The sequence below is a fragment of the Geotrypetes seraphini genome, chromosome 10 (genome assembly GCF_902459505.1).
Source record: "Geotrypetes seraphini chromosome 10, aGeoSer1.1, whole genome shotgun sequence".
Classification (NCBI taxonomy): domain Eukaryota; kingdom Metazoa; phylum Chordata; class Amphibia; order Gymnophiona; family Dermophiidae; genus Geotrypetes; species Geotrypetes seraphini.
In genome coordinates this window covers 5,945,243-5,971,592 of record NC_047093.1, presented here as the reverse complement: position 1 = coordinate 5,971,592, position 26,350 = coordinate 5,945,243, and the positions used below count along the sequence as shown (strand labels likewise).

General features: G+C 45.1%; 1 protein-coding gene across 1 annotated transcript in view; it reads right to left on the bottom strand.

Annotated features, from left to right (window-relative positions):
• RNF213 (ring finger protein 213) overlaps positions 1–14,331 on the bottom strand; it is a 194,263-nt gene extending 179,932 nt beyond the window's left edge. The window contains 5 exon segments of the mRNA XM_033962240.1: positions 1,417–1,517; positions 3,561–4,343; positions 6,171–6,340; positions 13,642–13,782; positions 14,215–14,331. Coding sequence (XP_033818131.1) covers positions 1,417–1,517; positions 3,561–4,343; positions 6,171–6,340; positions 13,642–13,756 — 1,169 coding nt within the window. The 5' untranslated portion in view covers positions 13,757–13,782; positions 14,215–14,331.
• Positions 14,332–26,350: the final 12,019 nt, after the last annotated feature.

Genomic DNA, 26,350 nt, shown 5'->3' with positions numbered 1-26,350 from the left:
ATTCCTATCCGTCCTTCCTGTCCCTATATTCCACCCCCACCCAGCTTCTCTTCCTTTTTTTACCCTTTCTCTTGTACCCCCACCCCAGGACCAATTTTTCTGTCGTCTCTCCCCTGCCCCTTCCCCATTCCAACATCTGCCACTTTAACCCTCTTCACCCAACAACACCCCAACACCAGAGCCTGCACCAATTCAAACCCCACCCCCCAATGGTATCCTCAGACCACTTTCTGCAGCTCCTGACTCCCCCACCTATCTCCTCTCTGACCACTGCACTGAATCTTTGGGCAGGCTTGCCCCAAAAGCTGCCAACCCCCCCCCCCTTGAATATTCCTAAATACAGTAGACTCTCAGTTATCCGGCATCCATGGGGATTGGTAGATACTGGATAACTGTAGTTTTTGGTTGCTTGAGAGTTACTATAAAAATAGTTTTGTCTCCCTTCCCACCTCAATCTCTTCCTCTCCCTATCACCCCCTACCCTCATTTGTAGGTCCAGTATCTGTTCCTCCCATCCCACCCTCATTTATGGTCTAGGTCACTTTATCTCCCCCACTTCAAACCCTCCCCCTCCACACTTAGGCTCTAACATCCATCCATCTCCCCTCCCCAACCCTTCACCCTGATGAACCCTCCACACACACATCTGGTCCGCATCTGCACTCCTTCGCTCCGAATGGGTTTGGCCTCCTGAACCTCCACTACTTACCCGAGGTGGCAGCAGTGGTCCTGACCTACTAACCCCTCCTCCCTCCCTCTGTGCCCGAAAGCAGCAGCGATCCTGATCCGCCAACCTTCTTCCCTCGCTCCAGCCCCAAAGCAGCGGCAGCAGTCCTGACCCCCATTCCTTACACAAAGCAGCAGTAGCAGTGCTGTAAACAAGCTGTTCGCGGCCAGCCCCAACAGGGCCTTTCCTCTACCACATCCAAAGTGATGCGATGGAGGAAAGGCCCTGCCAGAGTTTGCTGCGAGTAGCCTGTTTACAGCGCTTCCACTGCTGCTTTGGGTAATGAAAGGGGGGTTGGCAGGTCAGGACTGCTGCCACTGCGCTGAGACGCTTCCCTGCTCGGCGGTGTACTGCGCATGCGGAGGCACTACTAAGGGATTTATTATTATCGATAATGACAAAGACAAAGTTAACCATCTGCAGCCTTAGAAAGCTACAGCCTTTGCTCCTTAAACAAAGCTTTTCCCTACTGATCCAGGTAAATAAACTACTCAGAGCCAATTCCTATGTTTTATCCCACCAGAAAGCAAGACAATTTGCTCACCTGTTCATTAAAGAAACAACATTTTAATATGGGAGTGAATTTATTTTATTACGGTTTTCAAATGAGGTTGGGTACGTTACGCTACATTTACTCCACTCCCGTAAGAACAGTTGGCTATAAATCTGAAACAGAAATAAATCCACACCTCTGAGCATGCTCTTTCGGCCGGCTCGTCTCCTTCTGGTTAGCTGGGACATCTTTTCCCGGCTCTTCTGCCGAGTTCTCCTGATCTCCCTGTTCACCCTTCTATAGGGAGACAGAGACAGGCATCAGACCCAAGTAACGGGGAAAGCATGGAGAATATACACACCACTAGTGGAACCCAAAGAATCTGAACACAAGAGTTTTGAAGCGATAACATCTGATGAAGAGAGCCCAACATTAAGGGATTGGACTTTAAGAGAAAAAGTGACTCGCGATTTGGAGCAACTCCAGGAACTTCTGATACATCACAAGTCAAATGGACCCATTTGAATTAGTTGCTTGGTGGTGGGGGTAATGGAGAAGAGTGTCGGCTGAACAAAAAAATGCGCAGAGCATAGCTTTTATGCTTTCTCGGGGGGGGGGGGCAAGGGTTGGCCAAGTTTGGGTTCCTTTTTCTGTTTTATATTTTGGATTATGATTTTGTAAATTGAAAAATTGCCCAAAATGGGAGTCTCTGTTTATATTAGTCTCCCCCCCCCACATGGCTACAAACCCTCCCAATCTGGTGACTTTTGCTGCCACCATCAACATGTGCCCCTTCCCACACCCCAACCCCACCAGACTGAAGCTAGCGTTCCCTCCCCTCCCCCCCAAGCCTACTGTGATTTTCTGGTGGTGAAAAACAGCCCCAAACCACAAAAACATTTTCTGGTTCATATGGGAACCCTAGATTCATAGGAACACAAAAGTTGCCATCTTGGGAGAGACCAAAGGTCCATTAAGCCTAGTGTCCTGTTTCCAATAGAGACCATTTCGTGTTTCTTAAGGCTTGTCCTTAATGAACTGTGACCAACATTCAGCATTGGTGTGTGTGTGTGGGGGTGGGTTTCTGAATGTTTCCTAGCTTATCAGCAATTAATAGTATACTCAGTTTCAGGGGGGAGAGGGGGTACTAGTGATTATACTAATCTACATAATGGGGTGTTGTGAGGGGATCATAAGGGTAAAGATCTTATTTTAATCTGGGCTGGATTCTTTTCACGTCTCATCCAGGTGATCTGGGGATATGGGAAGGAGGGGTTTTTTATGGGGACTGCGTGGTCGATACTTTCTGAAATGGATTATATAGACTGTTGTGCATGTTTGTATCAAAAATTAATACAAAGATATTGGAAGCATCTAAGCTGCCACCAGAGGAGAGGGCACTTGCTCCATGCCTAAGATGACGGCCTTTAAATAGGGGCATCCTGGGACCCTTTTACAAGGCCATGAGAACGAGTCTCCAGTGGCAAATGCATCACATTCCATTCCGCCAGAAACAAGTCCAGTTAAACACAATGGAATGACAGATATTCAATAAAAATATTAAGATGGAAAAACAACAACATTTCAGATTGGACTATAATGGTGCAATTCTGCTCCATGCATATTCCATTAGGGCTATCCCGAAAACCCGACTGGCTGGTGGTCCTCCAGGACAGGTTTGGGAACCTCTGCTCTAGATCAGTGGAGGACCCCCAGGCCAATTGTGTTTTCATGGAGCAGATTTGAATGCCTCTCACTTCCATTATATGCAAATCTCTCTCATGCATATTCATTAGGACTAGCCCAGGGATCTCAAACTCCCTCCTTGAGGGTCGCAATCCGGTCGGGTTTTCAGGATTTCCCCAATGAATATGCATTGAAAGCAGTGCATGCACATAGATCTCATGCATATTCATTGGGGAAATCCTGAAAACCCGACTGGATTGCGACCCTCAAGGAGGGAGTTTGAGATCCCTGGACTAGCCTGAAAACCCGATTGGCCTGGTGGTCCTCCAGGACAGGATTGGGAACCATTGCTCTAGATCACAGCTCCCATGCCAGTATAACTATACCGAGGGTCCAGAAACTTCAATGGATACAACTCTCCCCTACCCGCACCACCAAGTTCTTACATGCAACATCAACTATGACGTTTCCCCAACTAAAACCACACAATGCAGCCTCCGCTGTAGATGAAGGTTTGTGCAGGGAGAAATGTGTGTGTTGAGGGGGGGGAGCACCCTCCCTTACCCTGCACCTTCAGAAGGGGACGTTTGAGTCGTATATGTCAGAGACCTTCCCCTCCCCATGTCTTCAGGGAATCCTCATCTGACCAGTTACCTTTACCCCCGAGTGCTCCTCCTGTCGTCTGGACTCCTGGCCTTTCTTCTGCTCATTCTTCTTCTTCTCAGACTCCTCTTCATCTTTCTGGGCCTTTTCACGTGGAACTTCTCTCTTGTTCCCGGGCATCTTTGTATTGGACACTGATTCAGGAGCGGCTGTGGCGTTTCCATGCTCACCCTTGCTCTTTCCGCGTTTCTGATTCTCCCTGCCCTTGCCTTGTAAACTGTTCTCTTTCTGTGGGTCAGCAGAGTTCTCGGGTTTCAGATTATTTCCCGCGTCATCCTCCTTTCTCACTCCTGCCACTGGCGAGGGGTCACCACTAGTGTCTTTGGTCTCCCCTGGACGTTCCCCTTCCTCCTGAACAGGAACGTGGACATCCTGGTTTTTGCCAGCCTCAGAGGGTTCTACAGACACTGGCCTGGCTGACTGATGCTCTTTCCTTTGGTTTTCTGCGGCCAATTCTTGTTCCTCCAACGGATGAGAAGACACCTGTGCAGACAACGAGGAACCTGTTGAAGACTGGGAGACTTCCACCTCTGTGGGACAGTTCTGACCAATGGAGGTGTTGTGGCTGGTACACGTATCAGTTCCTGGTGCAATTGTGGTCTCCTGGCAGGGCGTAGCTCCAGTGCACATGTCGGTGCTTCTTTGGCTGGACACAAGTTCTCCGGTGTGTAACTTGTCACCATCAGTTCCTACCATGGAGCTCAAGCTGTCAAGGTCAGAGCTGAATGACAGAGATTCTGGGCTTTTCTTCTTTTTAGACCTCTTCTTCTTCTTCTACATTGATACAAAATAAAACAGAATTATTCCAGAGAGCTATCTGCACTTCTGATCCCTTCACCTTGTGAGCATTAGTTGGGCTGATCCTAGCAGCTGGGATTTCAGAGGAGCAAATGCAGAAAGCCACATGGTAGAGATAGGCACCCATGGCTGAGTTTGTGGCTTCTACTGGGAAATTAATGAAAATATATATTGCAGCTCAGTACGTCAAGGAATGGTCAAGGTTAAAATTGTGTCAGTAATCCACAGATCATTGCTAATATCCCCCCTTCCTATTAGTGTGTGGGGTGGTGATTGGCTCATGCAATGACAGGAATCTCTTTTCAAAAAGCCACTAGGTTTGCATCCCCCACCACCACCACCAGGAAAAGCATGTCCCTAGTAGCCTGGCAGCCCCCCTAACCCCAACATTACCAGGGAATTTTCTTTAAGTCTACTGCCCCCCCCCCCCCACACTTCAGACATTTCCCAAACCCCCCAGACCCCCTTCCCACAAGTGTACCTTCAAAAGGCAAGAGCAACGCCCATTCGCTCCTACTTATTTACAACCTTGGAAAATGGTATGCATATCGCACAGGGTCAATTTTCCCTTATTTGGTAGTGTGGGCAGAGATTACCAAATAAGGGAAACATTTCCTTATTTGGCATACTGGTTCACGTTGCACATCCCAGGATGCAGTGTCATTTTCCAAGATAGTGAAATGGAGGCAGGAGTTAAGTGGGCATCACTGCTACCGTTGAAATTGCACTGGGATGGGGGGATATAAAGAAAAAATCCTTGGTAGTTGGTGTATTTTTAATTATGGGTGCAGGTGGAGGGAGGAGAGGAAAGAAGGGAAATAACTGGGGGGTCTTTTACCTCTTATACCCGGATGCAGAGAGCAAGCAAACCCTTCAATGCTGGTGGTAAATTTCTCACACTGGGCTCCCTTAAAAACCTCTTTGCTTTAGCCTACTTGCCATCTATTTAATAAGCTGTGCGCCATGTCAATGCGCAAGCAGACTCCCATTCCGAAGCCATTTCTGTATCGTTCACCCTCTAACGCACAGGTGTCAAAGTCGGTCCTCGAGGGCCGGAATCCAGTCGGGTTTTCAGGATTTCCCCAATGAATCTGCATGAGTTCTATTTGCATGCACTGCTTTCAATGCATATTCATTGGGGAAATCCAGAAAACCCGACTGGATTCCGGCCCTCGAGGAGGGACTTTGACACCCCTGCAACGTGTACACAGAGAGGTTTTCTGCATTGGCCTGAGAGAAATTCTCTCTCTCTTCATGGCAGGGACAGCAGCAGCAGCTCAGAGGTTAATCCAGACACCAAAAACTCTCCCTTTGTCTCTGGCACTTTTCTCTCCCCAAAATCCTTAAGAAATCTAAACAGATTAACAAAGTAAAGGACAACCCAGACACATCACCTCCCCCTTTTTGTTTTCCAGATACTAAAGAGTTTTAAAACTGTGGCACTGTAGACCATAGATGGACAGGGAAGCGAGCTACAAGGAACTGTCAGCTCATCCAATGTGCATTTCTTTAGCCCAGGAGTTCCCAACCCAGGAAATACCGAACCAGTCAGGTTCTCAGGAAACTCACAATGGGGACCATGCAAACTCATTGTGAGGATCCTGAAAACCTGACTGGATGAGTGTGTCCTCAGGACCGAACTGAGAAGCCCTGCCTAGGTCTAATTAAGATGTCTCACATTTAGCCTGCTTTTGGGATCTTCATTTTCACAAACACAGTTGCAACTTTAGCTGACGCAGAGAGGGGGAACCATCACCATAGTTTCGGAAACCAGTAAGAGGTAAGTTATCATTCTGAACTTACTTTCTTTTTGCCGTTGAAGCTAGGATCGTCAGATGGGGATAAGGATGCCGGAGCTTTCTCCTGTCCCTTCGCAGAAAGCCGTTGGCCATCCTGTGGTATAGTCTGTTCCACTCTCAGCTCCTTTCCATGCTCCGTCTCAGGCACAGAGGACAGGCTGCTGTCTTCACTCTCTGCAGAGAAAGAATTTGGGATTAAGATGCCACTTATACACATCCCTAGAACAGAATAAAACAGGATGTGACCGAACAAACTTTGGATATGGGCTTCACAAGAGATGTGGTGTTAATGTACTTGGACACAAGAATCCAAAGAAAGTGGATAAACAGGAGAGAAGTCTTGAGGGATCAAATCTAAATCTCAAGATTGCCGAACATGAAACAAGGGAGTTCTCAAGAGCCAGATGGATAGAGGGATGCACAGGGAAACATGGCGGAGAAAACACTGGGTTCAATTCTGGAGAACAAACTGTCCAAGGCAAACAGCGAGTAGTGGCTGGCATCAAAATAGTCCTATATGCACCCCACACCCTAGCAGCAAAGCTTCCGTTTGTAAGTTACAAATGTAGATTTGTTTCAGCTAATTAGGGATAAACCTTTACAGACAACTTCACTACTGCATCTTGGGGTTTTTCAAATCTTATATCCTGCGAATAGCAATGAAAAGTCACCTCACAGAGGACTACAAAAACACGCCTATAAATCTTACAGAAACACTAACACAATATACATATTTCAAAAAAGGGACCCTCCCCCCCATAGACACACACAATTTAGAAACTACAACCTGAAATAACCCCACTCCTTGTTCTAAGCCAGGGGTAGGCATTTCCAGTCCTCGAGAGCCACAGGCAGGTCAGGTTTTCAGAATATCCACAATAAACATGCATGAGATAGATTTGCATCTCAAGGAGGCAGTGCCTGCAAATCCCTCTCATACATATTCAGTGCGAATAGCCTGAAAACCTGACCTGCCTGTGGCTCTCGAGGACCGGAATTGCCTACCCCTGTTCTAGAGCAGTCAGTGGTTCTCAACTCGGTCCTGGAGTATCCCCTTGCCAGTCAGGTTTTCAGGATATCCACATGAAAGAAATTTGCATGTAATGGAGGGCAGTGTATGCAAATCAAGTTTATACATATTCATTGTGGATATCCTGAAAGCCTGACTGGCAAGGGGGTACTCCAGGACCGAGTTGAGAAACACTGCTCTAGAGCAGTGGTTCCCAACCCTGTCCTGGAGGACCACCAGGCCAATCGAGTTTTCAGGCTAGCCCTAATGAATCTGCATGGAGCAGATTTGCATGCTTGTCATGTCCATTATATGCAAATCCCTCTCATGCATATTCATTAGGGCTAGCCTGAAAACCCGATTGGCCTGGTAGTCCTCCAGGACAGGGATGGCATAATAGTGGCTACCAAGTCTTGCAGAGTAAACCATGCAACCGACTGTGTGCATAGTTCAGCACCTGACACAGGAAGGTCTCGAGTGTAAAAACCCAAAACAAATGAACACCCCTTCCTTTGAACTGAACCCAAACGAAGGCCGCCCCCGACTCCTGCATTGGCTGCCAATGGAGGCACGTACGAAGTTCAAGCTGGGATGTCTATGCTTCAAGGTATTATCTGGTCTAGCCCCTAAATACATAACAGCCCTCTTCTCATTCCCAACCAACAGACATGAAAGAAGTGCACACCTGAAATTCGTCTCCCCACCGGCTAGAGGATGCAAATATAAGAGATACCATCAACAACTTCTATCGTATCAAGCAGCCATATGGGGCAAAGACTTAGAAAAACTAATCACACTCACAAACAATTATGGAGAATTTAGGAAACACCTAAAAACATTCCTGTTCTCGAAATACCTAGGTAACGAAACAGAACAATAGCCCCCTACGCAATCCCACCCAAACCTGATCTTGTAAACTGTTAACCCCCAATCACTAACTATGAATGCCCCAGTCAATCCATGGAATTTTTCTAATTCTTTGTAAACCGCACGACACTGAATGGTCCTGCAGTATACAACCTGTTGTTATTATTATCAAGCTGTTACTATCAGATGAACACTGCCATACTCTGTAAGCAACTGTCTGTACAATTACTCTTTATTGTAAACCGCCTAGAAGTCGCAAGATTGTTGGCGGTATATAAGAATAAAGTTATTATTATTATTATTATTACCCTTCAATGCAGGAAAGTGTACACACAACACCTCCCATGTGGAGTTCTGGTAACGAGACCCGTTCTAGGAGACAGTAATAGGTCACATTTCTGGAGGCCAGCATTAGGGTCTCCAATGTGCCAGCACAAAGTCACCTGCAACCGACTTCTGTGTCTCTTTATAACTTAAACAGATCTTCATACTGTCACAATTATACCCTTCTAATCAACTCCTCCCTCCCCAAATAATTCTGCCTTTTCTTGATAACCACGTTTAAGAGGATACAGGGATATATATCAATGTAGTCAGAAAATTGCTGAATGATAGAAAGAACAGACTGACTATAGTAATAATGTTTAACAGTGAGGAGGGAGTGGAACTACTGGTGTTCAAAAAAATGCTCAGAGAAGTGAAACCCTGAAGAGGGGGTGAAAACCACCTCTTGAAAGGAAGAGTTTACCATCCAATCATTGCATTTACATGTAGAAAATCACTCTCTGGTCACTGGTAAAAGTGTAGGTTCATATATTCAATGCAGTATTATTCCAAAACTTATAACAAAAAGTTCTCTATATGGACAAAATGATGTAATGCACTTAGCTGCAAAAGACTTAAAAAGATTGAAAGTCTCAGGGGTCCCAACGTGGCCCCGTTTCGAGATCTTCTGCTTCAGGAGACCCAAACGTAATTTGTTTAAAGCCCTCTGTGCAGATTTAGTAGAGTCAATTATTTGCCAAGAGAAATCGGTCTTAAATTTCAGAAATTCCAAACGACCTGCTTGTTTGGCATGTTATTGCCTTACTCCTCAGTTGTGGGATTTTATCTTGGATCCGAAACCTCCAATCCAGAGTTTAAAAGGTCATCGACCGGCAAGGTCCTCCTCTCCAGTCTGCCGAACAAGGCAGCCAGAGCTCTAATCACGAAGGAGGGTAACCTGTACAAATAACCAATTGTCAATTCATAGAAAAATGATGGCTTGGTTGGAGCAGTTTGGATGTGTCCATTTAGGGAGGCTGATTTCAGATAATCCCTTCCTGAGGAAGCACGCACTAAGCAAAACTCGAGTCGAAGGGAGGACTTGTGTTTCATGCACGAGCACTTTATAACCACCATAAAAAAAGATAAGTTAATCTTATAGAAAATGGATGTTAATTGGTGGGAAAGACATGAATAGTGCTATGATGGTCTGACGGCAGCCGGTGTTGTGTGTTTTTACACTTGAACACTAATGGTTGTGGGTCTGAGCACTATTTATTTATTTAATTTATTAATATAGTGATATGAATATAGTTATTTAGTTTATTATCACAATTGAATATTATTTTGATCCCTATGTTTACTTATTTACAGAAACATTGTAACATGATGGCAGATAAAGGCCAAATGGCCCATCTGCAGCATCCACTATCTCTTCCTCTCCCTATTGGCTAAGGCTCTTAACATTTGCATCTCCTCTTCCTATAGGCTAAGGCTCTTTCCACCTGCATTGTGAGGTCATAGAGCTTTAGGGTTATAGAAACATGATGGCAGAGAAAGGCCAAATAGCCCATCCGCAGCATCCACTATCTCCTCCTCTCCCTATTGGCTAAGGCTCATCATTTGCATCTCTTCTTCCTATAGGCTATGGCTCTTTACACCTGCATTGTGATGTCATAGAGCTTCATGGTTATAGAAACATGATGGCAGATAAAGGCCAAATGGCCCATCCGCAGCATCCACTATCTCTTCCTCTCCCTATTGGCTAAGGCTCTTAACATTTGCATCTCCTCTTCCTATAGGCTAAGGCTCTTTACACCTGCATTGTGAGGTCATAGACAGCCTTATAGTTATAGAAACATGATGTCACCATGTCAATCACGTACTGGTAAATTATATATGATGCAATCTTAGAACAAAAGCCAGATGCCACAACAGCAGAATACTCCGAAGAATGGTTTTACTATGATGGCCACGGCAGAGTCACATTCAAGATCAATATACCATTAAACCAATGCTTTCTTCCCCTCCCCCACATATGAAAACTAACTTTCTCTTAAAGTCCTGTGGATGGAGGATGACCTCTGCTTCCTATTAACCCCTTCTATCCTTTTCTCTCCTAGAGGTTTCCCTTTAAGCTTTATTATTGTGTATTGTAAACTGCTTTGATACATTGTAAAGGTGGTAGACAAAGTTTTATACTTCAATGTATCTTTTCCATGTAAGGTCACAAGTAGAGCTAGAGCCATTTATACACTTACTCAATTTTCTATACCGTTCTTCCAGGAGAGCTCAGAACGGTTTACATGAATCGATTCATGTACTCAAGCATTTTCCCCTATTTACTGTACCTGGGGCAATGGGGGATTAAGTGACTTGTCCAGGGTCACAAGGAGCAGTGTGGGATTTGAACCCCTAACCTCAGGGTGCTGAGGCTGTAGCTTTAACCAGTGCACCACTCTAGAAATCAAAATGTAGTAAAAGTGAACCAAGTATAGGACAATGAAGCCATTGTGACATCACTGATGAAGCTGGCTCCTATTGGTGGAATGAGGTATTATGATGTCATAATGCTTCATTCCAACAATAAGAGCCAGCATTATGACATCACAATACCAGCATTTTTCCTTGTCTGTCCTGTTAAGCTCACAATCTAATGTACCTGGGGCAATGGGGGTGGGGGTGGGAATTAGGTGACTTGCCCAGGGTCACAAGAAGCGTGGGTTTGAACCCACATCCTCGGGATGATGAGGCTTTAACCTCTGCGCCACACTCTTCCCGCAATGTCTAGAGTAATCTAACCCTTCTGACCTACAGTAATATTAATTTTATAAAAAAATTATATCTTTATCATGATTATTGTGCATGTAGGTAGGTCTGATCTCACCGGGGGAGGGGGGGTGTCAGTTAGAGGGAAGGAGGGAACTTTTGATTTATATGCCAAAAATCCACTGATGCCGTTTTGCACTGTGCTCTCAAATTTAAGAACAAAATTAATCTACAAAATATAAGCAGGTCAGTGATCTTTATGCTCTGCTCGATTTAAGATGTGTACACAAAACTCCATGCAAGAAAACTGTGGGTCTGGGTGAAATTTAAGATTTCAGCAATTCAGCACTATTGTGTATTTAAGGTCAGTCATATTTTCCTTTAGGCCCCTCCCTTCTCAGCAAAGCTCATTTCCACTTTCACACAGCTAAATGCTTATTTCTGGCCCTGAACACTGCTTTCAGTTTTGTTTCATGCCCAGACCCGTTAAACACAGATTCCTGCATCTGACGCAATTAAGTACTTGCAACACACACGACCTCTATTCTCTTGGCATCTCCCCAACACACACACTGCCAGTGCCCAATGGCTCCAACCCTCCCCCCCCCCCCCCAGCATGCCAGGAACTACCAGTGACCAGTAGTGCTGCCTGATTCAGCCTACTGAAAATAAAATTAGTTTTTCTACCTTTTGCTGTCTAGTCATTTTTCAAATCATGTTGGTCCCAGGCTCTGGTTGTCTTCTGATAACTTGCTTGCCAGGGTCTCCTTTCTCCATGCTAACCATCCATCTTCTATCTAGGTCCTCCCCCTCCGTTTCCCTTTCCTCCCCCAGAGATCTGGCATATTTCCTTTTTTTCATCTCCATTCCTGTAGCAATGGACCCCACCATCTCCAGATCCACCATCTCTCTACTACCCTTTCATCCAGCATCTCTCCCTCCTTCCCCACCACCCCAGGATCCACGAGCTCTCCCTTTCTCTTCCTAACTATCCTCCTATCCAATATCTCTATCCACCCCCCCCCCCATACACACACACCATCCCTTGTGTCCAACTTCTCTCTCTTTCAGTTCCTTCCCTCCCTAAATCCCATTGTCCACCATCTCTCTCCCTCTCCTCTATTTTTAGACCCATTATTTCTTCCCCCCCTCTCCCTCCATCCCCCAGTCTGGTATATGCATGTCTCTTTGAACCCCCCTTTCCTCCCTCTTCTACACCAGGGCCCCCCCTGAAGGCTTGCATTGGTGCTGCTCAATTTTTGATTTGAATCGGGTGAATCGATTCGATTCATTGTTTAAAAAAACCGGACTCACCGATTCAAGTCAGCCCCGAACTATTTGGGCTTTCCCTGTACCGTCGGAGTCGTTCCATCTAATGTAACTTCCTGTTTTGCGAAACCAGAAGTTACGTCAGAAGAAAGGACTTTGATGAAGGGAACACCAAGTGGACCTCATTTGGATCAGCGCCAACGGCAGCAAAGGTAATATTTGGATTTGGTGGCTGGCTCTCTTTTTCTCCTTCCCGGAAGCATTTATCCTCTCCTCCCCGCGATTCCACAGTGTAAGTAAAAGGATCTTCTGCTCTCTTCTTTTCTGAGGCCATATAGGAATCTGGGGGCTGGAGAAGCTTTGGGGAAGGTTAAATAAAATGTTTAAACTTAAAAAGCTGTGTCATTGAAAGTGAATCAAATTGAAAAATCGATTCAACAGGGTGAACCGAATCAAAAATTTCTTCCTTGAATCGGGCAGCACTAGCCTGCATGTTCCCCACCTGAAGGCCTGTCCCCCCTGGCCTCCCAAAGATTCAGCTAATTACCACAGCCTGCAGAGAGGATTGGCAGTGATGTAGCGATCCTTGCAGGCTGCTGTTGTCCTCAGCAGCACATTCCCTCTGCCGCGGTTCTGCCCCTCCTCTGATGTCAGGGGCAGGATCGTGGCAGAGGAAACGTGCTACTGAGAATGATGGCAGCCTGCAAGGATCGCTACAGCACTGCCAATCCTCTCTACAGGCTATGGTAATATAGGTAAGAGCGGGAGGCCAGGGGGAAACCAGAGAACACTGCAGCACTTCCTGACTTCTGCTTTAGAAGACCTGAAGGCACCTGGAGGAGGAATAGTCACATAATCGGAAGGCAAATTTTTTAAAAAAAGGAATTGATTCAAATCGATTCACCCGAAATGAATCGTTGAATTGATTCAAATCAGAAATCGGGCATCACTAGTGACCAGTGGCTCCCAACTTTTCCCCCCTCCACCCCCAGCATGCCAGGAACTACCAGTGGCTCCCAACCCTCCCTTCCTCCCAGCATGTTAGGAAGTACCAGTTACTCCCAACCCTCCCCCCAGCATGCCACAAACCACCAATGCCCAGTGCCTCCCAACACCCCCCCCCCCCCCAAGAATGCCAGGAACTACCAGTGCTCCCAACTCTCCCTCCCCCCAGCATGCCAGGGACTTCCAGTGGCTCCCAACACCCCTCCCCCACCCCCCAAGAATGCCAGGAACCACCAGTGCCCAGTGGCTCTCAACCCTCCCCAGGACACCAGGGAGCACCAAAGAGAATTACCAATGATGGTGGCTCTGTGCTGCTCATTCTGCAGAGGAGTCAACCTTTGCCCACACTGGCTACAGAACTTGGGGGAGTCTTCTCGAGGGATGTGGCCACAGCCCGGGCACTGCATCTCGCCACCTGCAGTCCTTAAGGCACCTTCGACAAGGAGAAGAATGAAATGAGGATGCAACAGTTTCGGTTTACCTCTGACGTACACATGATGGGCTTCCAGCTAAGTTTCGGTTTCCGTTTCCAAAGAAATGCAACGGAAATGGGAGGTGCATGCACCCCCACCCCCGAGATTAGGGCGCCCTATTAACCCCTCTTCTGCCATACACAATGCAATGCACAGAGCTTCCTGGCCCAGCCAGTGCAAAGCGCAGCTGCTCCCAGGAACAACTGATTCTGTTGCTAAACTGTGCAAACATCAAAGCAGGCTACACCCAATTCTCTCAGCTGATCGGGAGACCTCTGACCTTATCTTGCCACTCAAGTGCAAGCACATCTTAGGATGCCCTGGCAGGGCACTCCCTCCCCCACCCTCAGATGCCAAACGGACCTTAAGACTTGCAAACTTTGGAGACCCACCGGGCAGGAAAGCAGCAGCAATTGCAAGCACAGTTCCCTGCAACTCGGGGGCTGCTTCACGCGCCCAGCAGCAGCCTCGCGTCCCCTCTAGCCAATCAGCACACCGTATGCAGATAGTCCCGTCCGGGCTGTCCTATCAGAGCCCGGCCAGCCCGGGCCGGCTCCTCCCCTTTCCGTCCGTCCTAGACGCTCCCACATAAAGCGAAAGCGCGCCAAACTCTGCGCAGCCACCGGCTTCCGGACTTCAGCTCGGCCTGCGATAGGTTCGCTTTGCAAACGTCATGGACTGGGCAGAGCGCAGCTTCAGGGGTTCGATCCCCGGTTCAAGCTAAAGATGGGGAGGCCATGGCCACTTGGATTTTCTGCTGCCTCTGACAATTGCAGGGGCAGCTGAAAGTGATTCTCATAATTCAGACTCAGTAGTTAATTGCCTTGTACCTTTTTCATATTACTATCTTTTTTGTTTAAAATTTTTTATTCATTTTTCATACTACAACAAGTGTATCATATATAAAGTTATGCAATCTCATAAAATACACACTTGATATTCCTTCATGCATCACTGTAAATACAACATATTCTATAATCATGTACTCTAATATTTGAAAAAGTATGTAATACATAATATGTATAACAATTATTACTAAAATTGTAGACCCACCCATCCCCTCCCCTTAAAAAATTGCATACAAATACAACAAAATATATTGATAAATTCATATATATTATGAGATGATTAAAATAATACCCACCCACATCCCCTCTTAACAAATAACTTATTATGGGAAAATGGTATCATTCATTATAGAAGTCTGTTAATGGTCCCCAGATCTTCTGAAACTTACCAAAATAACCTCTCCGTGTTGCAAATGTACACTCCATTTTATATATATGGCATATGGAATTCCACCAGAAGTTGTACTATCTTATGCTTATCTTTACTCTGCTTTTTCTTTCTGTCTCCTATCCTGCTTGTTTTTCCCTTAAGATATTGTAAACCTTTCCTCTTGTGTCTAGTTTGGGTAATTTGTTTCTGTACATGCCCACTGTTTTCATTTATTGTACACCACTTTGATTTGACTTTTTTTTTGTTAAAAATGGAGGTATATCAAATAAAATAACTGTATAAGGGATAGGGGCTCCTAACCACCTATCCTAATTAATTACCACGCTATACAAGTTCTTATATCCCACAATTTTCAACTGAGATTCATTGTGGTTTACAACATGAGGGGGTGTGGAAAAGTTCTCAGCCCAACCAAGAATGGAATGACTTGGAGCCATGCAACTTACAAGTTATTTCACATATTCACCCCTAAGTTCAACACACTTAGCACATCATGTCTGAAGTTTCTGTAACTCTTCCAAAAAATACTCTGATGTCTTCTATCACTGAAATACTGCTCCACTGCTGCAATCACCTCCAAATCACTCGAAAATTGTTGCCCTTTCAAACTCTTTTTAAGATTTGGAAACAGAAAATAGTCAGATGGAGCAAAATCTGGTGAGTAAGGTTGATGGTCTTTGCACTGAAACCCCAACTGTGTCAAGACATCTATAATTTTGCCAGCTTTGTGAGCAGGTGCATTGTCTTGCAAAAAGAACTCCTTTCCACAGCTTCCCTCTCCTTTTTCTTTCAAAGCCTTCTTTAATTGGCACAGCAAGTTATAGTAGTAGTCTGCATTAATGGTTTGGCCCCTTGAAAAATAGTCATTACACCTTCCTGATCCCAAAACACTTGACTTTTCCTGCTGTTGTTTGGGTCTTGAATTTCCTTGGCCTTGAAGAAACTGAGTGCTGGCATTGCATGGACTTCTTTTGTCTCAGGATCAAAGTGATGTGCAAACTTTCAGCATGGAGATTTTGAGACCGAAGATGCAGCTAGGTCTGGGAGGCCTCAAACGGTGTCAGCTCCTGAAACTGTTGACCATGTCCATGATCTGATTTTGGCAGATTGATAAATATCAGCTAAAACAATTGCTAAGACACTACAGATATCCAAGGACTGTGATGGGTGTATAATCCACAAGCAGCTGGGTATGCAGAAGCTGTCAGCCAAGTGGGTGCTCAAATATTTGAATGCTGATGAGAAACGACATCAAGTGGACTCTTCCAAGTTGATTTTGCAACATCTTCAGCAAGCTGGTGTCAACTAGTTACTGTTGATGAAACATGGTTCTTCACTGTGGAGTATGATGAGCATTTGTCACTCAATGTTTGCATCATACGTTCACAAATTTTCTTTGCAGTTTTCTTCTACAGGAATAGGAACTTCATGACAGCTCGGAGTTCCACGCTTGAAAATTCGACACTTTTCGTTGATATGGTTCAATCAATGATCTGAAACAATGTCAAAACATAGCATTACAATTCTGCAAATTGGCACTTTCCAAAATAAAATAACAATCTTTTCAGCTATAGTGGCAAAATAACGTTCAGAATTTAGGAAGTTGGTTGGGCTGAGAACTTTCCAGCACCCCGTCATATAAGACAGTTGGTTGGAGTTACAATAAGATTTCGTGGACTTCTTGTGGATTCCAAAGAGAAGAAATATGTCTTTTAACATGTTCCTTAACTTAAAGGTAGCCTATTCCAGATTAAACTAGATGACCCTAGGGACGAGTGGGCCCCCTACTATTGAGTTCACTCAGGCACTGTCCTATTGTCGCAGTGATTAGTCTGACCCTGGACAATAGTTCTCAACTAGAGCAGAGCTTCAGTTAAAAAGGAAGCTCCAAAGAAAGAGGATCAAACTGCAGAGTCAAAATATAAACAAAGGAGGAACATCAAGAGGTCTTTATTAGAAGCCTTATATATTTTATGATATACATATATGTCATATCTCGTACATCACTTACCAGGGCACAGAATGCAGCTCCTCCACTTTTGCTAAAATTGCACTGGCTTTTCTGTTCATTTCCGTCTTTGTTTACAAACTCTCTGTCTTACTCATAGATCCCCCCCTACACACCCAGTCATCTCTTTCATTCTTGCTTACACCTTCCCTCCCATAGACAGGCCCAACTATGAGTCAGTGTTTTTGTTTATAGGTCCCAAACTAAGAAATGACCTTCCTCCACCTATTCGGTCAGAAGGATCATTTCCAAAGTTTAAAGCTCAGCTAAAAACTCATTATTTTAAAGTTTCTTTTGGGGCTGTCAGTAATGACTTGGCCTGATGAATGGAAACTCTGTACCTTTATCTATAAGCGTGCGATTCATTTCATTCTTAGAAGAAGGACACGGTACTACTCAAAAGGGTCCAGAGAAGAGCGACTAAAATGGTTAAGGGGCTGGAGGAGTTGTCGTACAGTGAGAGATTGGAGAAACTGGGCATCTTCTCCCTTGAAAAGAGGGGATATGATCGAAACATTCAAGATAATGAAGGGAATAGACTTAGTAGATAAGGACAGGTTGTTCACCATCTCCAAGGTAGGGAGAACGAGAGGACACACTCTAAAATTGAAAGGGGATAGATTCCGTATGAACGTAAGGAAGTTCTTCTTCACCCAGAGAGTGGTAGGAAGCTGGAACGCTCTTCTGGTGACTGTTATAGGGGAAAACACCCTTAAGGGATTCAAATAGGGGAAAACATCCTTCAGGGATTCAAATAGGGGAAAACACCCTTAAGGGATTCAAATAGGGGAAAACACCCTTAAGTGCTGTATCAAACCCCAGCAACCTTTTATTTCCCTTTCCCTGGGGGTCAAGATTCCATTATGGATTAAGTCCTGGATTCTCTAAAAGGCACCATTTTTGGTGGCAATCACATGCCAACCATGCGGTGGGGCCATTTAGAAAATCGCGCTTTCAGGAAAGGTAGGTGCCCAAAATATAGGCCTCCGTTTCTGGCGCCTAACTTTGGCGTGAATTGCACCGCTTTATGGCGCTTGTTAGCCATGTCTGAACACGTGCTTCCAATAGCTTATAGGATCCCATTCAAATTCGATCACTTGATTCCATATAAGCCAATAAGGGACCTTCGTTCTTCCTCTCAGCATCTGTTAACTGTACCATCATTTCGGCAAATGTTCCTGGACGCTAATCGTGACTCAAGCTTTTCTGTGATGGGCCCGAGTCTCTGGAATTCACTATCACTTTATTCAAGGTGGAATTGTTCACTCTCGAGAAGAGAAGGCTGCGAGGGGATATGATAGAGACTTTTAAAATACTGAAAGGTTTTGACAAAATTGAGCAAGATACATCGGTATTCACATTGTCAAATGTGACTCGGACACGAAGTCATGGACTGAAACTGAGGGGCAAAATGTCCATGACAAATATCAGGAAGTTCTTTATCACACAGCGAGTGGTGGACACTTGGAATGCTCTCCCGGAGGAGGTTGTGACGGAAACCATCATTCTGGGATTCAAGGGCAAGTTGGATGCTCACCTTCTTGCAAATCACATTGCGGGATATGGGTCTTCAACAGGCAACACCTAGCTTAGCCACCGCATGTGCGGGTTGCCGGACTAGATGGACCCAAGGTCTGATCCGGTGAAGGCATTTCTTATGTAAGGTCGGAAAAATCCTTGAAAGTTTTCAAGTCAAAGCACCAAGCTTATTACTTCAGAAAGGCGTTTGGCTGTGGATCCTTTGCATTTTGGTAAATTGTGCCCTTTCACGATCTGTTTTTCTTTAACCCTTCCCCACAAAGCCTTTTGTTTTTGTCTATTGGATTGGTCTTTTTACTCTGTCTGTTTTTTGGGTTTTATTTTTAACCCATTGCTTTTACTTTTATTAATCGCTTTGGTTTGATTATATTTGTTATATATCAAATAAACTAAATTGCTTCCATAGGTGGAATTCTGGCACTTTTTTTTAGGCACCTTAAAATTTATTTTAAAAGCACTTTTAAACAGCATTTTCCTCTTAACTTAGGCACCTGGGTTAAGACGCCTTTTATAGAATATGGGCCTAAGAGCAGACAAGGGCATCGGGGTGGCTAAAGTCAGACGCCACGCACTTTTCCATGACACCAACGGGTCTACAGAGCTGCAATTATAAAGACCACATTGACCCACCCAGTCCACTCGGCTACAATTCCTCCACTTTGGGCAGATAGCAACTCTCCCCTCACCCTAAGTCTTGTCTTTTTCTCAGACCTTCAAGTGCATTAATATTAATTACATATTAAGTACCTGTCTACAGTATTATGGACAGTCTGTTGATTTAAGCATAAAAGGAGTTTATTTTAAATCTTTATTTAATCAACAAGTTCTTTTGTTACAATTTTAGCATATCAAATAATTTACAAACCACAATAACACAGATCATAGAAAACAATCATCCAACCCTTGAATCATTTGTGCGTTTTCTACATCATTTCCAGCACCTTTAGGGGCAGGTGATAAATACATGTAACATATGCAAATCTGCCAAAATGCTGGCAGGCTGTTTCAGGTGGGATAAACAGAGGTCCGGATTTACCCACACATGTCCGTCAAAGTCCCTCCTCGAGGGCTGCCATGCAGTCGGGTTTTCAGGATTTCCCCAATGAATATGCATGAGGTGTATTTGCTTGCACTGCTTTCATTGTATGCTAATAGATCTCATGCATATTCATTGGGGAAATCCTGAAAACCCGACTGGATTGCGGCCCTCAAGGAGGGTGTGACATGAGGATGTCACGTGACGTCATCACCTTGCATCCACACGTCTACAGATGCCTTCCAAACGCAGCCCCGAAGAGATGAGGTTTGTGTTGGGGTGGAAGGGGGCGGAGCCATGTGTCCTAGTATCAGGCGCTGTCGTGGTCATGTTTACTCTTTTACGACTAATAGTTTTGAAACTCTTTCATGGTAGTCTTTTTCATAAGTTTCCATTTCCTGATCTTAACTCTGCCTCGCTCGTTCAGTTTGTTGTATTTGGTCTTTTTACTACTGTTATCAAAATCGTAAGTTTTATGTCGAACTAGTCTTTAAGCCTGTTACATTAACGGGTGCTAGAATAGATGTCTGTCTGTCTGTGTTTCTTTATCTCTCTCTCCTTGGCCGCTGCCTGTGTCCTTCTGTCTCTCCCTCCCCCCCCCCCCGAGCAAAGCTGTCTGCCCCCAGCACACATCTCCCCCCAAAGCAGCCCCCTTTCCCTCTCCCTGTCTCTCCATGGCCCTCTTCTGTCTTCCCTCCCCAGAGCAAAGCTGTTTGCCCTAAGCACACCCCTCCCCCCAAAGCAGCCCCCCTTTCCCTCTCCCTGTCTGTCCATGGCCCCTTCTGTCTTCCCCCCAGAGCAAAGTTGTCTGTCCCCAACACACCTCCCACCCAAAGCAGCCCCCTTTCCCTCTCCCTATCTCTCCATGGCCCCTTCTGTCTCCCCCCAGCACACCCCTCCCTCATAGCAGCCCCCTTTCCCTCTCCCTATCTCTCCAAGGTCCCTTCTGTCTCCCCTCAGCACACCCCTCCCCCCAAAGCAGCCCCCTTTCCCTCTCCCTCTGGCCCCCTGAATTAATCCCCCTGCTTACCCTCCCTCCATCCCGGCGTCTTCTGGCCTGCTCCTCTTCAAAGCAGGCCGCTCCCCAACCCGGAAGCACGCTCCCCCCCGACGCGTTCCCGTGCGTCAGAGGGAACATGCCACCGAGGCCGGAAGGCGGCCCGCGAGGTCCGCCATAGCCGGCGAAGAGGATCAGCGGCAGCGGTGAGCGAAGGCGGGAGGTATGTTCCAGCTTGCTTCGGGTTGGTGAGGTGAGGGCGGGAGGTGTGTTGAGCTTGCTTCGGGTTGGTGAGGTGAGGGCGGGAGGAGGGGAGTGGCCAAAGTGATCCCTGGCCGGGTTCTAAAATGGAACACGGCCTTGGATCACACACCACAGCGGCAGGAATCACGCTTTTTTTAAAGCGCATGCGCCGCTAACGTTTTATTATATAGGATTCTACTTGCTGTACACCGCCTTGGGTGAATCTCTTCATAAAGGCAGTTGTTAAATCCAAAGAAATAAATTATTATTTAGGGGGGCTTTTACTAAGGCTTGCTAGCAGATTTAGCGTGCACTAAGACTCCCTTAGTGAAACACTTGGCCTTATTTCCAAGTTTTGGCCTAACCCCTACAGCCATTTATTCATTTAAAAATGTATATAGCATATATTACGGTTTACATAATCACAGTCATAAATGTTGAACAAACATTTTTACCAATTTATAAAAACTGTAGCATAAAATTTGATCCTTAATCAAATAATACATTAGCAGCTATTTACATTATGAAATTAGGAATGTTGTCCCCGGATCACTGATATTTGGCTATTTATCATGGTTCCCATATGCAAGTCAGCTCTACTGTATAGAACTACACATTCTCCCATGCCAGGCTGCAATATAGGGCCACACACACTTCCCATGACACCAGGACATTTATAGTGCTACTCGTTCTTCCGTATCACTAATGGCTCTATAGAGTTGTGACATTTCCTTTCCGCCAGTTTGTCTTGAGAACTGTGACTTAGCACTTTACACTCTTAAAAAGGGCGATTAAAAAGGTACGTGTGTAGAAAGTTTGCTTTAATGTATATTAAAACTATATGGTCTCCAGTGGTTCCCGGTAATTCCTTAATCTCATGCCAAGTTTATTTATCAAACAATAACAATAGGCATAATATATTTTAAAAAAGAAATTAAAACCAATATCAGGTATGATATAATAAAACTGGGTTATGAACAGACAGGGTCAAGGAAGAGAACACTGGGGAATATAATTACGTCGAGATACAATAGTTAAGCACTGGAACGCATTGCCAGAGGTTGTGGTAAGAGCAGATAGCGTAGCTGGTTTTAAGAAAGGTTTGGTCAAGTTCCTGGAGGAAAAGTCCATAGTCTGTTATTGAGAAAGACACGGGGGAAGCCACTGTTTGCCATGGATCGGTAGCATGGAATGTTGCTACTCCTTGAGATTCTAGAATCTTTTTACTCTCTGGGATTCTGGAATCTTACTATTCTTTGAGATTCTGTATGGAATGTTTCTACTCTCTGGGATTCTGGAATCTTGTTACTCTTAGAATCACCCTCTACTCCCTCTAATACCCCAACTAGCGCACCCCCGGAGGGTAACGTAATTGTCCGCATCGTTCAAAAAAGGATGCCGTAATCGCTTTTACAGAGGTGCCTAATGGCACATAAGGTCAAAGTAGGGGTGGTTTATGCCAGAAATGGCTTTAGGCTTTTCCGGAGTCTGTCATAGGGGAAAACACCCTCCAGGATTCAAGACAAAGTTAGACAAGTTCCTGCTGAACGAGAGAAGCCTAAAGCCATTTCTGGCATAAACCACCCCTACTTTGACCTTATGTGCCATTAGGCACCTCTGTAAAAGCGATTACGGCGTCCTTTTTTGAACGATGCGGACAGATGTAATGAAAGCAGCCCCAATCATCTTCAAAGCCAAACTACTCAACTGGGTTAACCTACAACTAACCACAGGAATATTTCCAAAAATCTTAGGTTAAATTGTAATAACACCCATTAAAAAGAACAACAAAGAACCACCCAACAACCTAACCAATTTCAGACCTATCGCAAACATCCCTCTACAGGACTACAGGGTGAAACTGAAAGAAGCCAAGAGAGAGATACGTCTGGCGAAAGCACAGGCGGAAGAACAAATGGCTAAAAATGTAAAAAAGGGAGATAAAATTTTTTTCAGATATATTAGTGAAAGGAGGAAGATAAAAAATGGAATTGCTAGGCTAAAAGATGCTGGGAACAAATATGTGGAGAGTGATGAGGAGAAAGCAAATGTGCTAAACAAATACTTCTGTTCTGTGTTCACAGAAGAAAATCCTGGAGAAGGACCGAGATTGTCTGGCAAAGTTACACGAGAAAATGGAGTAGATTCTGCGCCGTTCACGGAGGAGGATGTTTATGAGCAACTTGAAAAACTGAAGGTGGACAAAGCGATGAGACCAGACGGGATCCATCCCAGGATACTAAGGGAGCTCAGAGAGGTTCTGGCGAGTCCTATTAAAGACTTGTTCAACAAATCTCTGGAGACGGGAGTGATTCCTGGGGATTGGAGGAGAGCGGATGTGGTCCCTATTCATAAAAGTGGTCACAGGGATGAAGCAGGAAACTACAGGCCGGTGAGCCTCACTTCAGTTGTTGGAAAAATAATGGAAGTGTTGCTGAAAGAAAGGATAGTGTATTTCCTTGAATCAAATGGGTTACAGGATCAGAGGCAACATGGCTTTACAAAAGGTAAATCGTGCCAAACGAACCTGATTGAATTTTTTGATTGGGTGACCAAAGAGTTGGATCGAGGACATATGCTAGATGTAATTTACTTGGATTTCAGCAAAGCCTTTGATACAGTTCCTCATAGGAGGCTATTGAACAAACTTGAAGGGCTGAAGTTAGGACCCAAAGTGGTGAACTGGGTCAGAAACTGGCTGTCGGACAGACGCCAGAGGGTGGTGGTTAATGGAAGTCGATCGAAGGAAGGAAAGGTGACTAGTGGAGTCCCTCAGGGTTCGGTGCTGGGGCCGATCCTGTTCAATATGTTTGTGAGTGACATTGCTGAAGGGTTAGAAGGAAAAGTGTGCCTTTTTGCAGATGATACCAAGATTTGTAACAGAGTAGACACCGAAGAGGGAGTGGAGAATATGAAAAAGGATCTGCAAAAGTTAGAGGAATGGTCTAATGCCTGGCAACTAAAATTCAATGCAAAGAAATGCAGAGTAATGCATTTGGGGATTAATAATAGGAAGGAACCGTATATGCTGGGAGGAGAGAAGCTGATATGCACGGACGGAGAGAGGGACCTTGGGGTGATAGTGTCCGAAGATCTAAAGGTGAAAAAACAGTGTGACAAGGCAGTGGCTGCTGCCAGAAGGATGCTGGGCTGTATAAAGAGAGGCGTAGTCAGTAGAAGGAAGAATGTGTTGATGCCCCTGTACAGGTCATTGGTAAGGCCCCACTTGGAATATTGTGTTCAATTTTGGAGACCGTATCTGGCGAAGGATGTAAGAAGACTTGAGGTAAACGAAAATGATAGGAGGCTTGCGCCATAAGACGTATGAGGAGAGACTGGAAGCCCTGAATATGTATACCCTAGAGGAAAGGAGAGACAGGGGAGATATGATTCAGACGTTCAAATACTTGAAGGGTATTAACGTAGAACAAAATCTTTTTCAGAGAAAGGAAAATGGTAAAACCAGAGGACATAATTTGAGGTTGAGGGGTGGTAGATTCAAGAACAATGTTAGGAAATTCTACTTTACGGAGAGGGTGGTGGATGCCTGGAATGCGCTCCCGAGAGAGGTGGTGGAGAGTAAAACTGTGACTGAGTTCAAAGAAGCTTGGGATGAACACAAAGAGTCTAGAATCAAAAAATAAGATTAAATATTGAACTAAGGCCAGTACTGGGCAGACTTGAACGGTTTGTGTCTGTACATGGCCGTTTGGTGGAGAATGGGCTGGGGAGGGCTTCAATGGCTGGGAGGGTATAGATGGGCTGGAGTAAGTCTTAACAGAGATTTCGGCAGTTGGAACCCAAGCACAGTACCGGGTAAAGCTTTGGATTCTTGCCCAGAAATAGCTAAGAAGAAAAAATTAAAAAAATTTAAATTGAATCAGATTGTGCAGACTGGATGGACCATTCGGGTCTTTATCTGCCATCATCTACTATGTTACTATGTTACCCCTCCTTGAAATCTTACCAATACAAAAAGTTTCTAGATAGAATGTTATCATTCCAGGCAGCCAGGCTGAACACATGGCTTGGAAAGCCCATACTTGAGGCCACTACATACGCAGACTTTAGAAAATCCCTGAAAACTCGACTGTTTAACAAATTCTAAATTCCCATACCTAACTCTTCCTCGCCATGACCCTTCCACTTCGCCCCCTAATTCCAAGGCCCGAAACTAATTATACTTTCCACCTTGAATCTCATGTACTGACAAAACGTATCTTTATTGTAACCCATGTACTGACTAAATGTATCTTTATGGTAACCCACCTGTATCCCTTACACTGACAAAATGCACCTTGATAGTAAACCACTTGTATTGTAACCCACTTGCATCCCATGTACTGACAAAATATATCTTTACTGTAACTTGCATCCCATGTACTGACTAAACGTATCTTTATTGTAAACCGTTTCTATCCCATGTACTGTCAAATGTATCTTTATTGTAAACCGCTTCGAACTTCACGGTATAGCGGTATATAAGAAATAAATTATTATTATTATTAATTACGTTACCTTCGGGGGTGCGCTAGTTGGGGTATTAGAGGGAGTAGAGGGTGATTCTTCCTCGGAAACCATAAGAGTCTAGGTCCCTGATGGGGCTCACAGTGTTTCTGCATTGTTGGGGTGAGTGGGGGTGGGGGAAGGGTAGTGCTTGCTGTTTCTTGTGCCTTTTGTTGTCATTTGTGGGTTTGTTTTACCATCAATAAAATTGTCTACATCTAAAACAATTAAGTTAGTGAGCAGCAGGGCTCTTACGGCGCCATTTAGAGAATTTAGGCCTTTGTGTTTTCACTGAAAGCATCACAGTTGTCCCAGTGCTTCTGGTCAAAGGAAATACCAGCTATGGTGGCAGCTCCAGGAAGGCCAGCAGTACAACTGTCAATGAACACCAGTACGACGACCGGGATAAAAGACGGTCATAAACTTAGTTATTGGGATTTATTTACAATAGACTGAATAGTAATCAGGTCTTCGTCATTAGGTGTATGGGGACCAGCGAGAGGCGCCTGGAGTGGTGGTGCCCCCCCCCCCCTTCCCCTATACCTCTAGTTGAAGTTGTTGCTTGCGGCGGTCAACAACGTGCTCCTCACAACCCCGCTGGCTCTCCCTCTGACGTCACTTCCTGTGGGTGGTACCTGGAAGTGATGTCATTGGGTGAGCTGACGGGGTCACAAAGATCACGTTGTTGACTGCTGCAAACAACAACTTCAACTAGAGGTACGGGGGAAGGGAAGGGGCGCGTGCATGTAGAGGGGAGAAATTGGGAGAGGAGGAGGCTTGCCAATGCCCCCACCAACATGGCACCCAGGGCAGACCACTCCCTTGCCTTCCCCCTTACTGCATCACTGATGGGGACAGACTTTAAAGATCTCAATCTGTAGACTTTGGAAGAAAGGCGGGAGAGGGGAGACATGATAGACGTTTAAATACCTACGTGGCATAAATGCGCATGAATTGAAT